Here is a 21,625-nt window from a genome sequence, read left to right as displayed (position 1 = left end):
ACTCCTACAGCGACTACTCTGCTCTCTGTGGGAGTCCAGCCCAACCAGGTGGAAGCAGGAAAAACACTCACGAACAGCCCAGCAGGCTGACACTGGATCAGTGAATGCACCGCTAATGCTCCATCCTTCATTCATCCAACTAGCTGTCACGGTGTGACATCACTGACACCAGTCGTCTCTCGTGACACCGGCACTGAGAGGTTGAGCTGCGCTCCTAAGAACTCGTGTTGTATTGTTCCACACTGCCAAGAGGACAAAAAGGCAGGCAACTCCTTTTCCCTCCTCCCCCTCCTCCTCCAACCTCCAGGAAATGTTGTTTTCCTGGGGGCAGAGTCACTGGCCACGCGCCAGGTACAGTACATCTCACTACAGCAGCACCATTGACAACAGAGGACCTTTTAATTTGTTTTATATGGTTTGTTTGCTGCTGCTGAGTGTGAGCCAGTGTTAGAGTGTCGTTCTTGTGGGCCTCTGATTTAGTGTTCTGACATAAGCAAGAGGCATCAAAATAATTTTGGACAAACTGTGAGGAAATAATAACTGGGAAGACATTGTTAAAACACCTCACAAGGACATCATTGTAAAATGGCCGACCAGATTTCTTTTTCATGCCTCCTAAATCACTGCTTTGTATCCTCAACGTTACCTAAGTCTAAGTCTGTGTGATTGCTCGTGTAGCAACTGGAAAAAATAAACAAAGACTGCACACTGAAATATGAAGAAAATGTGTTAAAGCAACTTAGAAGTATTTTCTTATGCTACTGAAACCAACAATATTAGTGCTTTTGTTTTGTTAGCTGGTTGACATTAGCCAGTAGCAACAACAACAAAAATACACAACCAACGGTTGACTTTGCACGTCTGAACTTTGTTTTAAGTTGACGGAATGCAAAGAAGAGTAAGTGAAATAGCTGTATTATACTTTTCACAAACAAAAATGACAAAGGCCCTTACAAAGACGATTAAACGACACCGAACTCGTTCAAACAGCCACAAAGCTACGTAGTGCACAATGTAGAAAATGCAAATGTGAGGTGTGCATCTTGGCCAAATTTTAAAAAAGAAACTATAGATATACCGCAGACGAGAAGGAAGAGCATTTTGCAGTTCAGGGTGTGGAACGGCCAGCAAGTTGCAGAGTAAAGCACAGATGCTAGCAGCAAAACACAGTCGCGACCTTTGCTGTGTTACGCTCCTTAATTGACCAAGCAAACCAAAAGCATCAACCCACGTTTTCTGGTGTACTGAAACATGATTGCGCCAGACCAAACCTCATTAGCATACTCAAGCACCTGCTAACTTAGGCGGAGCACGTGGTCATTTACTAGTTGATGGGCGATGGTGTTTTAAGTGAAAACGTAATTTGTGCCACCTTGAAACTGGCAATGACGCTTGTCGCCATGCGTAAGATAAAGCCAAGGATTCTTTATTCAATAATGTGGGGGCTCCACCCTGCACTTAACGGAAAAGACATTGTCTGGTGTCCCGTTCCCACGTTCAGCCAATCAGGAGAGAGAATTCCACATTTTTCTGTTTACAACAGTGGAGGAACTGGCAGATCCACGTTTCTGACTCAGCACTGGCTGTCTGAACGTAGAGCTGCTCAACACTTTGTTTAACAAAGTTAAATAGTGAACATATTGATATATTTACTTCAACTCGTACATAAAAATTACACTCATAAGAGAGGAGACGTCATGTAGTTTGTGCAGGTGATTTTATCTGTAAGAGTTGTTACATAACACTCCACTGGTCACGGACCTATCATTGTGTTATTAATAGAGCCGTCACTCAGCCCCAAATCACTCGCTGCTGTCCAGCTGAAAGATTGACACTAATTGGTTTTTGCTGTCTTCCAAACACACAGATACTCCCCTCCCTCTCTCTCTCTCTCTCTCTCTCTCTCTCTCTCTCACTCTCTCAGTCACACACACACACACACACACACACACACACACACACACACACACATATATATATATATATATATACATACACACACACACACACACACACACATAGTTACAAATATTTTGCTCATAAATTCAGGGCTTCAGCTCCTGAATAGGATGGCTGGCTCAGAGTCCCAGTGAAGCGATGATGTTGTCGATGTCTGACGTACAGTGTGTTGATCTGTCCCCGTCTGTCTGGAGTAAACAATCGAAGGGTTTACAGAACGTCAATAGACCATCACGCTGCCACCCAAACACGGTATCTGGATCAGGGAATCCTGATGAGGAAATCGTGACAAAACTTCAGGAACTAATGCTGCAGATACTTATATATGTTGATATGTACATAAACGGAGCGAAGGAATGAGCAGGTTCTCAAGTGAACTTTTTTTTCCCCCCAGGTTGTTATGGAAACTGGCCTGCCTATGTCTGCAGCATTCCTGTGCTGCACATAAGTCTCTCTACTTCCTTCTACCATCACTCATTATAAATAGCAGTAAATTTAAGCTGACTCCAGGATCTCGTCTTTTCTCACAATGTTGTGCTGTGTGAGGTTGAAGAAGTAACAGTGTGAACTTGTGAAGGACAGACTAAATGCGCCGGTGTCCTCTAACCAAACATGATGAATTGATCTGTTACTGTTATGTCTCTGGGAAGAGGCCATCTTAGATGAACTGGACCTGGGGGGGTAAAAGCCTTTCTGGCATACGGGCCTGAGTGTCGAGCCAGGAATATTGACTGATCCATTTTCTTACACTGCAGTAGCCAGGAAGGGAGATGGAGAACTAGAGAAGATATCACTTTGAATGCAACGCTGAATGTGACTGACTGGTTTAACTTAACTGTCTGGTTTATGGCTTTTTTTTTTTTTTAAAGAATGACTGTTTTTGAAATATTGATGTTGGTTGAATATAAGCTGAGCAGTAGAGGGGGAATGTTGACGACGATAAACACTTGCATCAAAGAATTTTGAGATACATTGTGAAGTATTATATCAAAAAAATGTTGATGGAAACAACATTTTGAAAAAAAATTCCTTCAATTTTTCTTTGCAAAAAAAAAAAGTATGCTCATTCAAAGTTTTTTTTCATTTTGTTTTTGAAAAGGAGTAAATGTACAAATTGAGAGATGGAAACCCTTCGCGCATAGACTTTGACTGTGTGAATCTTAAACAAGGCTTTCACTCAGGAGCAGTTGTGACAGACATTGCATCGTCACAGAATGCCTACTTAAATTATTTCCCCTAGACCACTCATTTTTTGCTGGTAGATGGCCAAGATGACTAGTTTTGTTTTTGTTTTTCAGTTTATGAATTCTGTTAGCTCGCTAGCTAAACTAGCCTCATGCTAACCGTCCTGCTCGCTGTCCCAACCTCTCCACTTGGATACGTTTTTTTCAAACAAAGCAGTTTTCTGCTGATTTCTGGAGGAGCTTTTGCTGGCTCTTTGTGCTCAGCCTACACCGCATGAAACAGATCAATTTTCATGTTGGAATGGAAACTGATTATGAAGATTTTTTTCGGTCATGTGTCAAAGTGAGGGATTTCTTTATCAAAGTGTCATACACTAAAAGATTCCCAGTCCACACAACAAAAAGAAAGATAAAACATCTCCATCGTGTCAAGGAAAGTGAAAAGTAAATGCTAATCCTGCTCCTTGACAGTTAAAGTCATGAAACATAACATCAACATAAAGCGGTTGTTAAGCTGTCAACACAAACTAGGAGCCAGAAGAACAGACATGCTGATTAACATCACCTAGCACCATCCCAATGTTCCTCTGAAGGACTTAGAGGCTACGTATTATTTGGCCAGTTGAGTATTAACCAGCTCTCCTGTGCTACTGGCCTACTGAATGGACCAGACTGTGTTAGTGTGCTGCTGGATCCTACACCAGCCTGTCCTGTCACCCTTCCCCGTCCCGCGGGGGGACCCTTTCAGCAGCCAGACATGCTGGCCCATTTTCCCTCTCTACTCCTCTCACTGTACTTCCCTCCTCCTCCTCTTCCTCCAGCTGCTGCCATATTCTATCCCTGGCTCACCATTAAAGCCAACAGAAAGAACACTTCAACTGATGAAACTTTATTGAGGCCGTTGTGTTTTGGCGGCTGTTTGGATGCTAAGCTGTTGCTAAATAGAGAATAGTGACAATAAACTAATTACCCAGCTGCTGCTAATACAAGTCAACCAGCGAGAACTTAGTGGATAATTACATGGTGCAAGTACGTCAGTAAGTCTATTAAGTAAGTGTCCCTGGCTCTGACAGGTAGCGCCAGATTAAAAGACAACAACAAAGGTGCCGACTATGAGAAAAGGGGGTTACCAAAAAGAGGGAATCACCCTCCCTCCATGTTAATCTGCCGGCTTCTAAGCCAAACGTGTCAGTGTACCAGCCGCTCACGTTTTGCTCTAGTTTCTCTGCAGCTCGTATTCCTCTGAGTTTTTCTGAGCTGCTCTGAAAGCCAGATGAGTTTATTAATTACACATTCGCTGACTCTCTGCTTCCCATCCAAAAGTTTCCCACAAGGGCTGCATCACTTTTTCATCACGCTGCACCAAGAATAGCAAACAGGGCTTAATTAACATAGCATGTTTGACCAACACTGGCTTTGTGCTGTAAAGTAGTGACCACGGAGGCTAAAAAAAACATAAGAATTAATAAACAGCAAAGTCTTGCACGCTCAGGAGTGCGGGTATGACAGGCGTGCAGGGCTGCTGGGAGCATGACAGTGAGCGGGTGTGGGTGTTTGAAGTGTGTCTCCGCCGGTGTGAAAAGTAGTTCAGTAATTAAAGCAAACCTCTGCCTGCATCCCAGCGGAAAGAGAAGACAGAAAGAAAGAGAAGACAGTGAGAGAGAGAGAGAGAGAGATAAAAGCCAGAGAAGGTTATTGCTGATGAAAAAGGGGAAGAAAGGGTTTTTAATTTTAGCTCGGCCCATTGCCATGAGGAGAACACGGCGGTTTGAATGCGAAGATTGTTATCAGTTTGACAGGAGTCCACACACACTAGCACAGACGTTCTCACTGCACGAGCCTGCTTTTGACAATTTGCCTCAAGACAAGTGTGTCCCATCTCATTTGAAGGGAAATGACCGAGCCGAAGCTTTCAGTTTTCCTCATGTTGAGAAAAGCATCCGCAGTGACCCAGTTCAGAGATGCGTTTATATCCAAAATAAATGTTTTGTTGTTGTTGTTTTTTTAACTTCACTTAAAGTCAATTGATTAGGCAGCGGCTTCTTGACACTTCTGTGCAACTGAAAACACATTTTTACCATTGTAAACATTTCTCACATCAGCACTGCTCCAAACATTCTATAATGAAGAGTTGTTTGTGTGTGTATATATATATGTATATATATATATATATATATATATATATATATATATATATATATATATATATATATATATATATATATATATATATATATCAAGAAGTGTCCCGTCATGACCTACATACTTTTGCGTGACCAGTGCTAAAGTTTTGTCTCCATGGCAACATCGTTCAGTGTGAGAGGCAGAGATGCACCAACTTGAAAAGGCTGGATGTTGTTGTCTTCCTATATGCTTGCTTGAGCCTCCACAGAAAATCCCACACAAGTTGCACTCCAAACAACGATAAAGGAGGGTGCGCAGCCTAGAAATCACGATCATGATCTATAACGTGTACACGTGCACACATATTTATCCAGCAATGCAAGGGTGTTAGAGAGAGAGAGCAGAGAAAAGGAGGGAAGATCTCAGATGTATAATTTATCTTTGCAGTGGGTGGGCGGAGGAGGGGGAGTGTGAGCTGGGTGAGGAGAGGGGAGGACAGCAGATAAGAAATATGGGGGAGGAAAGGTGGGTGGGTGGGCAAGGATGGAGGAGACAGTGAGTGGGAGGGTGAAGGAGAGGATGAGGAGAGGGAATCCAACACTGCGCTCACGTTTCCCCTCTCTTATCCATCTGTGTCGAGTACTGTAAGTCCTCCAGTGGAAATGTGGGTCAATATAAATGAAGACGAGCAGTTGTGTGTAGTTGTTGTGTTGCTCTTTACAAGTTTTTATCTCAATTTCAAATTAGCTTTCATGACCCGACAGAAACTCAAATGAAGCATCTTCTAGAGAGAGAGCGAGCAATGGAGGGATGAAGTAAACAAAGCAGGCTGTAGCACCCCTGGAGCGAAGAGCAGCAGAGCTTTGTTAGTAGACCGGAGTTGAGACCTCACCCACCCTCCTCCCCTTCCCATCTTTCTACTCTCCTCTAACTCACATACACTCTCTCTCTCTCTCTCTCTCTCTCTCTCTCCTCCTCAAGACGTTTACACGTTTTTACCATCCACATGCCTGGCTGCAGGCTTCGGGTGAGGTGAAATAGAAAGGAAGGAGAGGCGGCTGCACATTCCTTCAGGGAGGGGAGGGAGGAAGGCTGGGAGGCTGCAGTGATACATGAGACCAGTAAACAACCACAGAGACGATGGGAGGGAATTTATAAAATATGATATGAAAATATGACCTACATAAAAAAAGTGCGCCTCCTCCATGTTGTTCTCCCTGGCCCAATTCACAGCTGAGTGAGTGTGAGTGTGTGTGTGTGTTTTTGTTCACTATCTCTAAAGGAGGCCGTGGTCCGTGCAGGTCTGCTGTCCAGAGATAGTCCTCTATTGTTGTCTTTACACAGCGACGAGCTCTGACTCACCCACGGTGAAGTAGGCACACAAACAAAGACAGAGGGTCCACCTCTGCGTGCCTGGGCTAATCCTCCCCCGCAGCCCAGCCTCCATCAGGTCAGGACGAAGTCTCAGGGAAAGTTTCAGTTGCAGTCTGATTAATGAATATTCTGTTTGTCAGACTGTACTAGACAGCTCAGGTCAATCTCTCAGGACATGAAATTATTGATTTTTACCAACCCTGTTCACATGAAATTCCAGTATTTACAGTAAGCAATAGTCCTGCATGATTGATCGACTCACCATGTCAGCCTGTGCAATTGTTAGGACCGACTTCCAATCAACATCCCCATTATTTTATACACTTTTTTCACACTGGTAGGTAGGTCTCTGCTCTAAATATGCTGAACTATTAAAGAAAAAGTATTAATATCAAGAGTCAGGGAGAGGTTGATGGAGGAAGAAATTGTGAAAAAATTCTAATTATAAGTATTTTGCAGTTGCACAAGGATTCACAACATTAGATGGAATCATTCTGGTGTATTTATTCACTTTATTAATTGAAATCATTTTAGCAGAGATCTGAACCAAACAAGAGGTTTCCTTGGAGGACAATTCACTTAATTGGACAAATTCTACCTTTAGAAACTTACTGAGATTTCAATTAAATATCAGCAAAGCAAGGTTTGTTTATTTTATGGTAATATTTTACACAATAATTACAATATCACTTTGTCCCCAAATTGTGCTGCAGAACTCCAGAGTTTAACTCACCGTTATTGTCATGAAGGTACCTGAACCTATTGGTGTAACTTACAGGTATCTGTACCTGTACGCTGTACGTACAAAATACTTAAAGTATTATTACTGTACTACCTTGAATCCAAAACACATATAAACTTAATGAAAACATTCCCTGACCTATAATTTTCTTAGTTTTATCAGAGTTGTTTCTCCTGCTTCCAGAAATTTCAACCCTAAACTGGCAAAGATGGCCATCGTAGATGATTTAGCTGAGCCGCGTAGTTGCAAGATGATTGGACTGTGTGCACCTGCTGCCCTCGGGAGCCACAGGTACACCTTTTCAATCTAAGATGAAGACAGATTATGTAACTTCCAAGATCCCACAGAGTGAAATCACAGTGTAAGGTAGAACCACACACACACCAGCCTGTCCTCGTTTAGCTCCAGTACAGTAGATTCAGAACACCTGACCTCCGAGTGGAGCCGGTGAGTGGAGCTGATGGAGGATGAGCTGGAATATCGCGGTGTCATGAGGACATGAAGACAATACAACAGATTGGAGTGATTGAGGATACACACTTGGTGAAATATAGACGACACAGTTGATGAAATGTCACTCTCCTTGGATTGAGGGCTTATCTCAGTAGGACTAACAGGGAAAGGTCGGGCAGGGACTGTGACTGACGTATACAAAGTTGATATATCAGAGGTTTAGACCAGTTCTTTCCCAATACACAGACAGTTTTGAACACATCTACCGACCTAACTCTTATTGGAGGGATCATCAAAAAGGCTAGACGGCGTGCTTGTGATTCACTGAAAAGCAACATGAAGAATTCAGTACCTGAGAGAGTTGCAGGTGGTTCAGCTTGGGTCAAAACAACTTAATCTTCAAATGTTGTGGATTATTAAATCTTAATTTCCTCCTCTGAGGCTGTGCTACTACCTGTTCGGTGAGTAGTTGTGGTCCTGCATCTTTGTAACTGCACCCCCCCCCCCGACACATTTAAACGCCACCTCTGGACTCAAGTGTTCCAGTAATTTCAGCATTTATCATCTCCAACTCCATAATTACTTGCGTCATTTCAGCCAGCACTGACTACACACAGAAACGCAACAAAGAGGCAAACAAGCCCCAATGCCAGCTGCATCTCCGCACACACATACACACACACACACACACACACACACACACACACACACACACACACAAAGACAACTAGAACTCCATCTTCGCGAACAGTTGCAGTCAACAGTCATGCTTGTCAAGGCTCATAGTTCATGTGATGCAGGCTCGTGGGAATTTAGTCGTTAGTGACTGAGAAGACAATGTATATTGCCAGAAAAAAAAATGTTTTTTTGAGAGCATTATGATGTCACATATTGCAACATTCATTATTTTTCAATAAAATCTTGTTCATGAAAGGTGACCTTGACCTTTGACATCAGGAATTCCTTAAGTTCATCCTTGTGTCCAAGTGCATATCCGTGTGAAGATTAGAAGAAATTCCCTGATGGTATTCCTGATGTTCCGTGTTAATGGGATGGATAGTTCCTGCTACTACAAGCACGGAAGCTTCAAAATGTTTCAGGTCTGACCTGAAAACAGCTTTTCGTGTCTTTATTCCTTTTAACTTTGCAGATTTGAGTGAGGAACATTTATAAAGTGTTCTAGGGATGATGTGTTTTTGTTGGCCAAGCTGGGAGTTAGCATCATTACGGGTTAGATTCACCAATAGCCAACCGGACATTTTCTTTACTTTTACAAAAGTTTTGTTTTAGCAAGATTCTCTACATCTTATGATATTTTTTTTAATGAAAATACATAAAATTGCCAAGCTATCTTGCCAAGCTAACTTTGGCTATAGAATTGCAACGCTCACGTAGCCTTTAGCTTCACAGAGCTAACTGGGGCTGTAAATAGACTACAAAATGGACGCATGATTTCAATGTCACCACAACTAACTTTACACTTCCTGTTTTTAGCATGATGAAGTTTAATGTCTGCATCAACCTTCTTAGCCTTGTTTAGCCTCTTGTTAGCAGCCACCACTGACACATGAACGCTTTTAAATCAGTGTGTTGTATTTACAGAGACATTTTTTTTGTTATAAAACAAAATATCTTAAGCTAGTGCAGGCCTCAGACCTTAATTCAGCCAAAGATCCATTCCAAAAACTCACTGACTTTGATGGAAGCAGATGTTTAGCAGTTTTTAAGCAAAACGTATTTCCAGATCTCAGGACTCATTCCTGCTCTATTGCAGTGGAAATTAGGTAATTACAGTCTTTTGCCGCCGTACTCCTTATTTTATTGCACTTTAAGCACCAATATTTTTTTTATTATTGTGTTTTCCATTTTCTGTAATGACATTGAAGGGCAGGACAGTCTTGCATTTCTTTTGCTGGCAGGTGAAATTAATGTCTGGACATAAAGTGAATGGCTGGAACATGACCTGATGTGAACCGGACAGCTGCAAATCACTGCTTTTTACTTGCACCCAGAGCCAAAGAATTCAGATGCAGCTCGTCAGCTTGGCTTGGCGTGCTCGCTTGGGTTTGTTGATAACAAAAATGAGATATTCTACTGATAAGAGTGGTAAATTGGAAGCGATTCGGGTAGGATGTTAGCAATGTATTCGCTCTGCTAAATGTTTGCCATGAAGGACAATAATGTAGATAAATTTTAAAAAGTTCTCCTAACTTCATAATCACGAGCGACATTATGATTGACATTTAATTGTTGTTAAACTTTTTTTTTAAAAAGGCTTTGGAATGAGTTGGGATTCCTCCTGGGAATTTTTTTAAATGCAGATCTCATATTACCTCTTTGTTGCAGTACACTCAAGACAGGTCAGGTCACTCTGACTCAAGCTTCTGCCACCATCCTGAATTATTCAGGCGACGCCATGATGCCTCCTGTGTGTTTGTGTATTTGTGTGCGCGCATGTGTGTGTGTGCGCGCGTGCGTGAGAACCATGCTGTGCATGAGGAGTGTGTATTTTTGTGTGCAGAAGATTGATGCTATCACAGCTTCCTCTCACTGCGGCCCACTACGGATCGGTTTACACATGTCTGGGAGTGTCTGACTTCAGTGTTTGGGTGTGAGCTCTCACACACCTGTCGCTTTAGAACATGTATGTGATCCGTCTGCACGTCCTGACAACTGTTCCAGTCGGTCAAATGTTTGTAGTATTCTGAGCTGCTGATGCTGTATCATTATAATACCACCATACCACTACTCTGATGTGTGGGTGGGTGATTTACAGTCTATAGCAGCAGAGTTGTTGTTGTCGGGCGTGTGTTGATATACACACAGTGTGTATAAATATGAGTCACCGTACTCGATGCATCATCCTCCTCATTTTCCCGCGCAAGCATACATACCCATGCTGAGAGTGAGAATATGGGTCAGTAAACACAAACACATAAACTGCAATATGGTAGTTTGGTGTGTGTCTGTGGCACTCAAAGGACCTTAAACCTCTCTGAATTCCCGCTTCCTCCAGGTTGTGGAGCAGCCACGGCTGCAGCTGACTCGTTTGCTATAGTTCATTCTTGAGTTGCAGTGACATTAGGTCTCCAGTCACCTGTGACATAAGACTCTGGGGCGACACAGCAGAAGGTAGAGCGGGTGCACCCATACATCTCAATGTCATGAATAATGGCTGAAGGATGATGCACTTGGTTAGTCACTCTGATGGCCTGCACCTGCTGTGACCTGGCTGGTGAGGATAGTGATGTCATGTGTTTTGGTGAGGAGAAAAGATTCATGTGCTTTGAAATATTTTTTTCATTTTTAAACCAGCTTTATGTTTTTGGATTTTAAGATCATTTCAGAATTAACCATCTTACTCCCCAATGGTGTACCGGTGGAGATATTGTTAGAAAACTAACCATTGTCCTTTTCAGGTCTATAACAACATCTGGAACCAGGGGGGCACTATTGATTGAGATTTAATCCAAATTTAAAATAAGGCCTTTTGAAATCCCAAGAAGGTGCGTTACTTTTTAATGATCATTTTAATGGATTTTAGAATAGTGGTGTACAAAATACCTCTATTGAAACTCATATTGCAGTATTAATCCAAATAAACACACGTCTATACTTATTCAAAGTCCGAGCCATTTGATGTGATGAAACTGGTGTGAAAAGAGATGCACTGTGATGAGCAGCAGTAGAGACTCAACCTCAAAGTAAAGCAGCTCAAAATGATGCTGAAGTAACAACAACATTATTCTCATTTACAAACTTTGCATGAATGGTTCACCGTGTCTTTTCTCAAGATGACCAGCAAGCAACTTTTAGATGAAACCAGACAAACCCCAGCTAAAAGGAGAGTCGGCCAGAAACAAGTCTCCAAATAAATGATGCATTCAAGACAATTTGGAAGTGACGATTTCAACCCGGAGATTTCCAACTTTCCGTCATTCTTGCATTCACTCTGCAGGGTAAGTTTGAGGGGGAAAAAAATATGAAAAATACACTGAAATGTTAGCTTGTCACTGAAAGGGTCCAGTCGCCTGCTAAAAACATCATGCATCAATTCTGTTCTTACTGTTAAGGAAGACAGCTGCCTTTTTTGATGCTGTAAATGACGTCAAGCACGCAGAGCGTTTTCTTTTAGATTTTTATTACACCACAAAAGAAATAACAGCAGAACAGAACAACAGAAATACATTATTTTAGCTTGAAGGTCCACTGCTATATTTAAAAAAAAGATTCTGCTTCATAGCTGTCCTACCCAGTGTCTGATAAAAAGGTTAATAGAGCGGCGCAGGAATAAGTCCCGGAAGCTAATTAGCATTGTTGAGTGTCCGGTGCCCTCCTGCCAAAGTCAGGGGGATTTTTTTTCCCATTAAGTGCCTGAAATAAGGTCTGTGGTTCACAGCAGCTCAATTTTTAAAAAAGTTTTATTCAACGGCACAAAATACATCAGTAATTAACACACTCGTGGATTTTGGAACATTTGTGTCTTAGAAATAGAAGTTGCTTTCAAGTGGCTAAGCTAGGCAAGTAGCAAAAAACAAAGTTAGTTGTGGGATGAAGTCATGTCACCGTGGAGTAATTAGAGCATTGCGCGGGATGTCTCCTTGTTGTAGTACATCATCCCTTCAGCATTCTATGACAAAGTATCTCACCATCCTTGAGAGAGAGGGCCAAGCTGTTTGCTGCGCTACCTCAGTGCTGCTAGGCTAACAGTTAGCTTCGCAAAACAATTTCTCATTCAGCGCCTGAAGCAGAACAAGCTATTTTACACATGCTGAAAACATTGTTAACTGTGGAACTCAAGCAGTTGGTTTATTACCTGGCCAACTGCTTCCAGTTTTCTAAACCATCAGATTTGCAAATGTCCTTCTGCAACCATCATGCACGTATCATGAAGGTGCAAGATGAATTTGTCCCGATTGAATCTGTTCAGTTGGTTGATTTTGAACAGACAGTATCATCATCCCTTATCTAGTTCCCTATGGCTGTTTTAGCTCCTTTGTTTTTGTCAGCTTCTTTCAACCCCCCCCCCCCCCCCCACCTTGTCTCTCCCTTTTCGGCATGCTATATCACTCATTTTACCCCACATCCAGCGACCCCTCCACCCTTCCTCTCGCTTTCTCCCTGTCACAGTGAAGAGTGAATAATTCATGTCCAGGCTGCTTGCTGGTGGAGATAAATCATGTGAGAAGATCAGGATACACGTGCTCGTTCCAGAGCAACTCTTCTCTCTGAAGACCATAGGACAGCGAGGGGGGGGGCTCAACCACAGCTGACTGTAGAGACCAAAAGTGCTCAGTCCTGGCTGCATGACATTTCCGTCCCAGCTTTCATGACAGTCCCACGTGAGTCAGCTCACATACACATTCAGATCCCAGGCAGGGAGCCATGCAGAAGGATCATGCAAAAGCTCCTCACCGTATGCAGTCCACATATGTGACATATGCGGCCTGCATGAATGAACTGAACTGAAATCTGACTGCACAAGTAATTAATACTTTGAATTGTTTGTAGTTACAGTGCAGATTCAACCCCTACCTTCCAGCTAAAGGATTTTCACAGGTGTACCACTGATCCTTATTAATGAATATTTTAAATCTTCCATACTTGTGGACAAAATAGCAGTTAAGAAACAAAGTCTTAGGTCTGCAGGCCTCAAATAATCTTGGCTGTGAAGCAAAATTACCTAATCTTGTCTTGGATTTGTTATCATGGGTCTGTGTACTTCATCTTGTAGTAGTAAAGGTGGGGTGCATACTAAAGGTTAATCAGGCCATTTGGAGTCTGCTTCACCGATCTGGACAATCGGGGGGGGGGGGGGGGGGGGGGCTGGATGGAACCAATTACCTGGTCATTGTGACAGTATTAAAGTACAGTCTTAATGTCAGTGGCTGCATCAGAGGTTTCACAATTTTGGCTGAAATCCTGCAGTGTGAAAGAAACAGAAACCTGCAAAATGAGAGTGAGCAAAACCAGGAAGAGTGACCGAGAGACCCCGACACACTGCATGCACCTTTTTCTTTCTTTATTTTTCAAACCAGAAAAAAACTCCTGAATAAAACCGATTGCAAGTGGATGAGGAGTTACTTTTCTGTTCTGGCACGGTAGAATCACGAACGCAGGCAGGAGAACGTAAAGAAATATTCTTTAAAAAGCCCTAGAGTTTGGAGTCTTATGCTTCTATAAAGGGTTAAGAGTCAAATTTAGATTCCAAATAGAAATCATTTAGTAGTGTCGCAGAATAAATAAGTCAGAATCAATAAATTTCAAATGTTTTTTTTTTCTTTTCTATAAGCTTGGCAAATAAGCTAGCAGCAGTGGCTAGCACTAGTGGCTAGCACTAGTCTCGTTTAAGACAATGAAACTGTGTAACCTGCTGGACTCCAGTTGGCACTGCTAACATATTAACTCGTTGATTATCTCAGCTGTGACTTCTTTTTATGTGTGTGTCATTGCACAGCCATGCAAACATGTTTGTTTACATCCCCAGTCGTGTTTGATATCACAAGTTTCTGAGATCAAGAACTCACCACCGAAACGCTTTCAAATACTGTGTTCCTGCATCTTCTTATAACTTGAGTCAGACTCAAGTTCACACCTCTGAAAATTATTTTGGCGACTCGGCTCTAGATTCTGCCTCGTCACTCCCACACACGCTTCTGTCTCCAGAGAACCTCTCAGCCGGCTAAATCTGTCTCTGCATGGCCATGTTTGTTTCAGTTTTCAAGTGTGTGTGTGTGTGTGTGTTTGAGTGTGAGTACTCTGCTGTCAGGTCTGCTGTCTTGTTAATCTTACAGTGTCCTCGTGCACATGTGTATCTCACTTGAAGAGTCAAAACACTGGAAAGTTTCATTCCCGCCACGTCATCAGACTTCCTGGATGAACATTAAGAGGGAAAAGACGCCAGGAGTTCTCCCCTGGCTAACTGTGAAGCAATGCATTCGCCTGCAAATTAGAAGCTATCGTGCAAAAGCAGCCATCAGCACTCAGCCTCAAATGATTCAGGTAGCACTGGAGCTTCCTAATCCTCCTCTGGTTATTTTCGTCTCAGGTTAGCCGCTGCTTGAAGCCTGGAGGACTGTTCGTCTCCATCACCTTCGCCCAGCCCTTCTTCAGGAAACGCCTCTACGCTCGCACGGACTATAACTGGTCCATCAAACACTACGTGTATGGAGACGGCTTTGAGTACTTTGTGTATGTGATGACCAAAGGTGAGGAGCTTAGCCCAGATGATGCAGCGCTGGAAAAAAAGCTACTGGAAAGAAGCAACTCCCCACCGCCGATGATCACCGCAGCTGAGACGAGCAATCAGGACGACTTCCTGTTTAACATTGACTTGTAGGAGCACGTTTACTATTTCATATGAATAGTGATTAATGTGCATTTCAGAAAAAGAAAAGAAAAAAGATTTTATTCATTCTACTTCACTTGGAAGAACGGAGGGGGCGCATTTAGCAGGAAATGCAGTCATGCGAATTTTCAATATGGGTTTGGTTCATACTGAGATTTGCAGGGCTACCAACAACCATTTTCATCCTTGATATGTTTGACAGTCGTTCTTGCGATCAATGGATGGTTCGTTTAGTTTATAGAATGCGAAGAACAAATCAGAATTTCACAGAGCCCAAATGAACGTGTTCGAAATGTTCCTTTGGTCCATCGATCAGTCCTCGAAAAGTCTTCATTTTCCATCATAAAGGGCCAAAGAGCAGCAGTGTCCAATTATATTAATACGACCGATTTACCCAAACAATGAATTGGTTGTCGAGAGAATTGACTGTAAATTTTTCTCCCTCTTGATTAGTTGCAGCTAGATATTTGTGTTTATATTTCTGAATTTTGTATCAATGTTTAATGCCAGATTTAATTTTAGAGGAAAGAAAGAAAAAAAAAACAGCATTCCTCCCTCGTTGCGGTGAATGGGCCTCTTACATTTACTTTCATCGCCACTGGCGTTTTATATTCTTTTTAAATGGTGGGGATTTTATAGATTGTAGTGTCTCATTATATTGCAAGTGCCAACTGAATTTTTTGTCGTGTATTTAAAGGTTTTACATGTACGATTTTTTAACAATAAAATCTCCTATATATTTTATGGAGTTGTTTACTTCTATTATTCCAAATTTACTTGAACAGCTGCAAAGTCTGGGATGGATTGTTGGCTATGATTGGTGACTCTCTCCTCCGTGAAGGAAAGTTGTAATATGAAAATGATGAACGGGTGCTAGCTTGTTGAACTTGTTGCAACTTGTACGTTTTAAACTCGAAAGGCATCTGACTTATCCTGCACTTCTTCAGGAAATCATCCAACACTGAGGGCCGTTTGTCTCTGAAATCCAGAGTGGTCATCTAGCCAACATATTAAAACTCTTAAAAGTACCGCTGAGATAGAAAAATTGCATATAAATACGGTCAATTTATCAAACTATGTATTGTTTTTTGATTTCCTGTATCAATCTTGCAATCTTTCTTCCTCTGCTGTCTTTAAGTGCTGTATCTCCTTATAAATCAGAAAGATTCTTTTTTTGCAGTGCAAGCGCCTCACCGTTCTGCAAATTTGCAAGAGAAACCAGCATGTCTAGACACTGTACATAACAGCAGCGCCGGCCTGCATGTAAAATCAGTGTTAAAGACTATTAATATGTCAGTCAGAGATTCCCCTTCTGTTGGGGTTGTCTGTATCTGTCCCATGTCTACTTTAGATTCCAGACAAGAGCTGCTAATAGAGGACGCTGTGTTTGAAGCACCTGTCAAGCATACTGGCGCCGTGCGTGGGCACATACACATGTAGAAAATGAGTACGAGTTTACCCTGCGTGTTATTTGTTGAGCGAATATGAGATAAGTCTCGAGTGTTGAGCTCTCTGCTGCTTAAATATAGACCAGAGAAGGAGAGAGAGCTGGGCTGGCGCAGACAGGCAGGAAGGCTGGTGACTGGAGGGGGACCACATTAATAAAGTCGAAATCATTTATTTTTAATTCTCGACTGAGATGTAATTACTGCCTATTTTTAAGACTTGGAGAAAAAAAAGATGTGTAATTTTTCAGATGGCTCTTTTGTTTGATGGTTTTCTGCCGGTGTAACATGGTAGTTTGTCAAACTTTAAGTTTTAAGTTGCAGAAATAATCTCCTCACAAACTCTAATGGAGTTAGCCTGGCTGCTGCTGCAGCTCAGCACTTCTTTGCTGCTGTTTAGTTAGTTTCTGTTTTCTTGAGCATTAGCCTACATGCTAAGACTGGCAAAAACCATCGGAGATGGTTAAAGAACAAAGTTTGCAGACAAATTTACACAAATAAAGACTTTCAATTTTGAGAAAATCTTTTTTTATCAGCTGCCGCTCATTAAGCTGCCAATTAAGCACGTTAGCTTATTTACCCACATTAGCTACAGGAGGGGATTCAAAAGTTTGGATCCGTTTGTCATTTTAATTTTTCCCTACTTAATTGTTAATAAAGAATATTATTCTTGTATTAACAACCTGTAAATCTCCAATGAATCCCCTCTCATTTTACAGCTTTACAAGTCTATCTATGCTACCTATGCTAAAGCTAACAAGCATATTTGCTATTGTTTTGTGTGTTTCTATTTTCTTAGGCATTACATACTGTAATACTAGCATAAACCCCCTGAGATAGTTAAACAACAAAGACAGATTCCAGACAAAATTAGACAAAAGAAGGTGTCTAATTTCTAGAAGCCTGGGTTTCAGCTAAAAGGATTGAACAGCATGCCACTTATTAGCATTATTTCTATACAATAGCATGCTCTGGTCTTGTAGCTTTTGTTTCCATCAGGTTCTATATCTGCTTTTAAAGTGATTTGATTGCACGAGGGTAAAATATGTTGTCTTATTTTGTCCATGTCCACTGATTTCCCGCAGTATTAGACACATATTTTAATATTATTACTACCTTTATTATACGTTTGCTCTAGAATAAATGCTACCTTCGTGAGGGTTATTATCTTCAGGTTTTAGTTTCGGTGGTAAGCTGAGATCAGGGCAGAGATTTTCAAAATGTAACGTCAGGCTGCCACAGATGATGTGTGTCAGTGTGTTTTCAATTGTGTACATATGTGTAAATATGTTTCTGAAATTTTGCTTTTTTTCCCCTCTATTTTGACATGTTTAAGTTTACCATCTCTTGGTGTATAAATGTTTGCAAGTGTCATGGTTGTGGTCTAATGGAGGCAGGTGGACCCAAATGAAGACAAGGCTGAAGGATTAATCACAATCAGAATATTTTATTCATCCCCAAGGGAAATTCTGTAATGTAATTTAGCTTTTCTTTAAAAAGATGCATATAATAAAAAAAAACAACAACTCTTTTTTAAAAAATATTTTTATCAACCAATGGCAGGGCGTTGCCATGCAGTGGGTCTGTAGGAGCAGGGAGCTTTCACGCTGATGTTCCTGCTTCATTACTTTTTTATCAGGCTTCTTTACAATTCTTCTCCACTTCTCTTTTAAAGGGCATAAAATGAAAAATATAATATATTAACGATTAAAATTGAATTACTATTATAATCGATGCTGTACAGGACTCCGTGTAAAAGTGTGTGGCAGCGTCCAGGCTTGACCTCCAGATTTTCTGACTTTGGAATTACAGCCTGCTCCACAACCTGCACCGTCTCTGGCCGGCTGGGAGCACCGCTGGTCATCGGCTGCTCCCCCTCTGGAACAGGCTCGAGTCTCCTGACATGCACATCAGAGTTTGAATATGTTGGTGCCGTCTTTGACTTTGATCTCAAAGTCCTGACTTTTGTTCCTTTAGACCTTTGATCTCAGTTTTCACTTTGACCTAACTTTAATCTCTGTTTGATCCTACGGATGATGTCAGAGGGAGTGGGATGAGTGTGACACAGGGTTAACCTGCTTTCTCAGAGTCGTCTCACACAGCAACTGAACAACAATTACTGTTTCCCTCAGTAAACACAGGATAAGATGATTAACCAAATACTTAGATTATACCAGATCGTTTTCAAACCCGTGACAAGCCTTTAGTTTTTGTCCATTTTTTGTCGTAGAAGGATGTTTTGAATATGTCACGTTGTTAAAACTCACTTGTAGGTTCTCAGATATATAGTCTGGATGGTGTCGACCTTTCTCCTTCTGCTGGGGCCTCACGCTGCTCAGCTCTCAGCGGGGGTTCACGGTCATCCTCTGAATGCAGATCTGCATGTAATATGACATTGAACTTTGATAGAAATGATTACATCTTGATCAGTCCGCGTGTTCCATCAAGCTGTCTCGTACATCACCGTCTCTGTTATGCTGGTTATCACACCTGCGGGGGCAGACATCTTCTCCTCAGGGTGGGCGACGCTGCGCGCGACCCTGGAGGAAAGTCACATTGTTGAGGCTTTTGTTACAATGCAGGTATTAAAATAAAAAAGGAGGCATGTATTAATAAAACACCTTGCACATTACTGACAGAGAAAGCACATTTTTACATAAATGGTCAAATATGACATGAACGAGGTTCGGCGTATCAAGTACCATTGAGCATCATCAGTCTAGCACACTTCACCCGCTTCCTTCTAAACACAGGTTTACACCACCCATGTGCAGAAAGGCTCGTTTTAAAAAGAGCTTTGTGCCTACAGTTATTGAGTAGGTTTTGATTAAAAATACCTTTTATTGGAGAGAACAATCTCATTGCTCTAACACTGGGTTGTCATAATTCAAAGTTGAATGAGAACTCTTTTCTTTGTTGAGCCTAATCATTTGTTTTTTGTGTGTGTTGTAACTCGGTATCCTCCGAGAGAGAGAGAGTTCAGCGTGACCTTCTGCGTGTCCATCATTTGTACAGTGAAGAGGGACTGCTGGGTACCAACAATGTCCTCCCTCTGCTTCCTCTCTGTCTGCGTGGGGTTGAAAGTGTCACCTGCTTTTGGTATGAGCCAGCAGCTGCTCCTGCTCCATGTTGGGGACCTCCAGCACCTCCTCCTTTGCCTGAAGGTTGTTTGTCTTAACTAGCAGCTGCGGTGGAACCTCCACTGTGAGCCGGGCGGTCGAGCATCAATGCTGGGTCTACAAGGCTGTGGCAGTACTACACTGCAGAAGTATCGTATCATCATATAGCGTTCTATCAACATGTAAATCGCCAAGTTGGTGTTGCGCTCCTCATACAGCCCAGTTAATATGTTCCTGATTAGCTGTGAATGCTAACTACACATGGATTGGTTCAGTCCAACTCGGGGCTCGATATTGATAAAAAATGTTCAATCCTGGGACTGAAAACTTGACTTTTACACTGGTTCAAGAGCAGTTTTGTATAAACACAAAGAATAAACCCATTTGAACAAAACTAAAGTGACATTACTCATTACGAGGTCAAACAGAGGCCTCGCTGAGCCGCTCGGCTTCTACCTGGTGGCGGTGCCGCCGGGTCTGTAGGCGGTAGTGATGTGCGGATCGACTCTGACACCATCTGAATCCGCATGTCGCCCACCCGAAGGAATTATTTTCTCCCATTTAAAACCTGCACCCGCCCACATCTGCTTTTCACTGCACCTCTATATTGCCTTTTAAATTAAGTCGAGCAGCAGCTCTAGAGTCGCACGTCTCTCAGCACAAAGAGACTGTGAAAATGGCCTGTTTATGAGTGTTCATGAATAAAAACTTCTCAGAACATCATGTGAATTGAAATTTTTTTTTTAGAGTAGTCCTAAATCAAACCCTGTGACTATTTTCTGGGTGAAAAGAATGTTGTTGTTTTTTATCAATGGCGAAGGTATTTGTATCCCTTGTGCTTCAAGGTCCATTCTGAAGCTAAAACGTGACATTATACTGTACTTTTTTAAGAAGTACGAATATTCTCCTGTGACTGTATGTACACACGTTTTGAATATATCCATATTATTATATAAAGTGTTCAGTCTCACTGTCTACCTCCTCTGCATGGCATTGTCCCTGGTTAAACCCAATTGGAGGGTTCAGCTACTATCTGGTTTCCATGGTGACAAATGGGTGCAATGCCCTGGAGGGTTTAAAATCAGCCTGGCACCTATTGGGCCCAGCAGGATGGATGACAGGAGGGTACTTATGTAAGTCTTAAGTGTGTGTGTGTGTGTGTGTGTGGGGGGGGGGGGGGGGGGGGTTGGGGGTCAGTCTGGCCTCACTGCTGCGTTAGGGACATCACAGCGTCTGTCTGTGTGCTTGGACGTGCCCTTCCACGGACGATGCTGTTTTCTCTCAGATGGACTTCATTTTAGCCTTCCTCCAATATACGTTCTGTCCATATTTGTATTTATTGAAACACAGTTCTCCTTGAGTCTGCGCTCCCTCAGCAGGACTGACGGATGTGTGATGGCAGAGACCCCGACACAGAGACTTAACTTGACTGGACTCCAGTTATGTAAGCAGAGCCTTGTGCAGTGGAGGTTCAGGCCTTATTTTCTCCCGAGCACAAACCCTTCCCTCATCCGTGAGAGTTGTCGTTGATCACCTGTGTGATGCCAGTGTCTGAGGTTATGATTTAATATTGTGGGGTGTGTGCGTGTGTGTGTGTGTGTGTGTGCACGCGTGTGTGTTTGTAGAGTGAATTTTTTTCCTCTCCTGCTGCTAATTGTCCTCTCTGCTCTGTTGCCCAAGGGCAGCAACAACACTAATCTACTGCATGCTTGATGCCTTTCCCTGCTTCTCTCTCTCCATCACTGTTCTTCTTGCCACCCCACCCTCACTGTCTGTATTGATTTGTGTGTGTGTGTGAGAGAGAGAGAGCGAGAGAGAGAAGGAGAGGGGGGCTCATAGAGGTCAAAAGGACTTGTGTATGTTTGAACCAAATATCC

General features: G+C 42.2%; 1 protein-coding gene and 1 long non-coding RNA gene across 3 annotated transcripts in view; one reads left to right on the top strand and one right to left on the bottom strand.

The window, feature by feature from the left end:
* The window catches only part of ece2a (endothelin converting enzyme 2a), a 72,007-nt gene extending 55,989 nt beyond the window's left edge, over positions 1 to 16,018 (top strand). For both annotated transcript variants that reach the window (XM_086203531.1, XM_086203532.1), the window contains exon 4: positions 14,885 to 16,018. In XM_086203531.1, the coding sequence (XP_086059657.1) occupies positions 14,885 to 15,175 (291 nt within the window). In that variant the 3' untranslated portion in view covers positions 15,176 to 16,018. The remainder of the gene's footprint in view (positions 1 to 14,884) is intronic.
* Positions 16,019 to 18,072: 2,054 nt separating this feature from the next.
* LOC147261495 (uncharacterized) lies at positions 18,073 to 20,107 on the bottom strand. Its single transcript, XR_015116111.1, has 4 exons — positions 19,720 to 20,107; positions 19,089 to 19,169; positions 18,897 to 19,007; positions 18,073 to 18,527 (listed from the first exon to the last, which is right to left on the bottom strand). It is a non-coding gene; the product is annotated as an uncharacterized LOC147261495 (long non-coding RNA).
* Between the last annotated feature and the right edge of the window lie 1,518 nt (positions 20,108 to 21,625).

The sequence above is a fragment of the Aulostomus chinensis genome, chromosome 5, assembly GCF_037954235.1.
Source record: "Aulostomus chinensis isolate RoL2024-O1b breed Wild chromosome 5, RoL_Achi_v1.0, whole genome shotgun sequence".
NCBI lineage: Eukaryota > Metazoa > Chordata > Actinopteri > Syngnathiformes > Aulostomidae > Aulostomus > Aulostomus chinensis.
The sequence above is the reverse complement of the archived record's forward strand: the minus strand, read 5'-3'. Positions and strand labels throughout refer to the sequence as shown.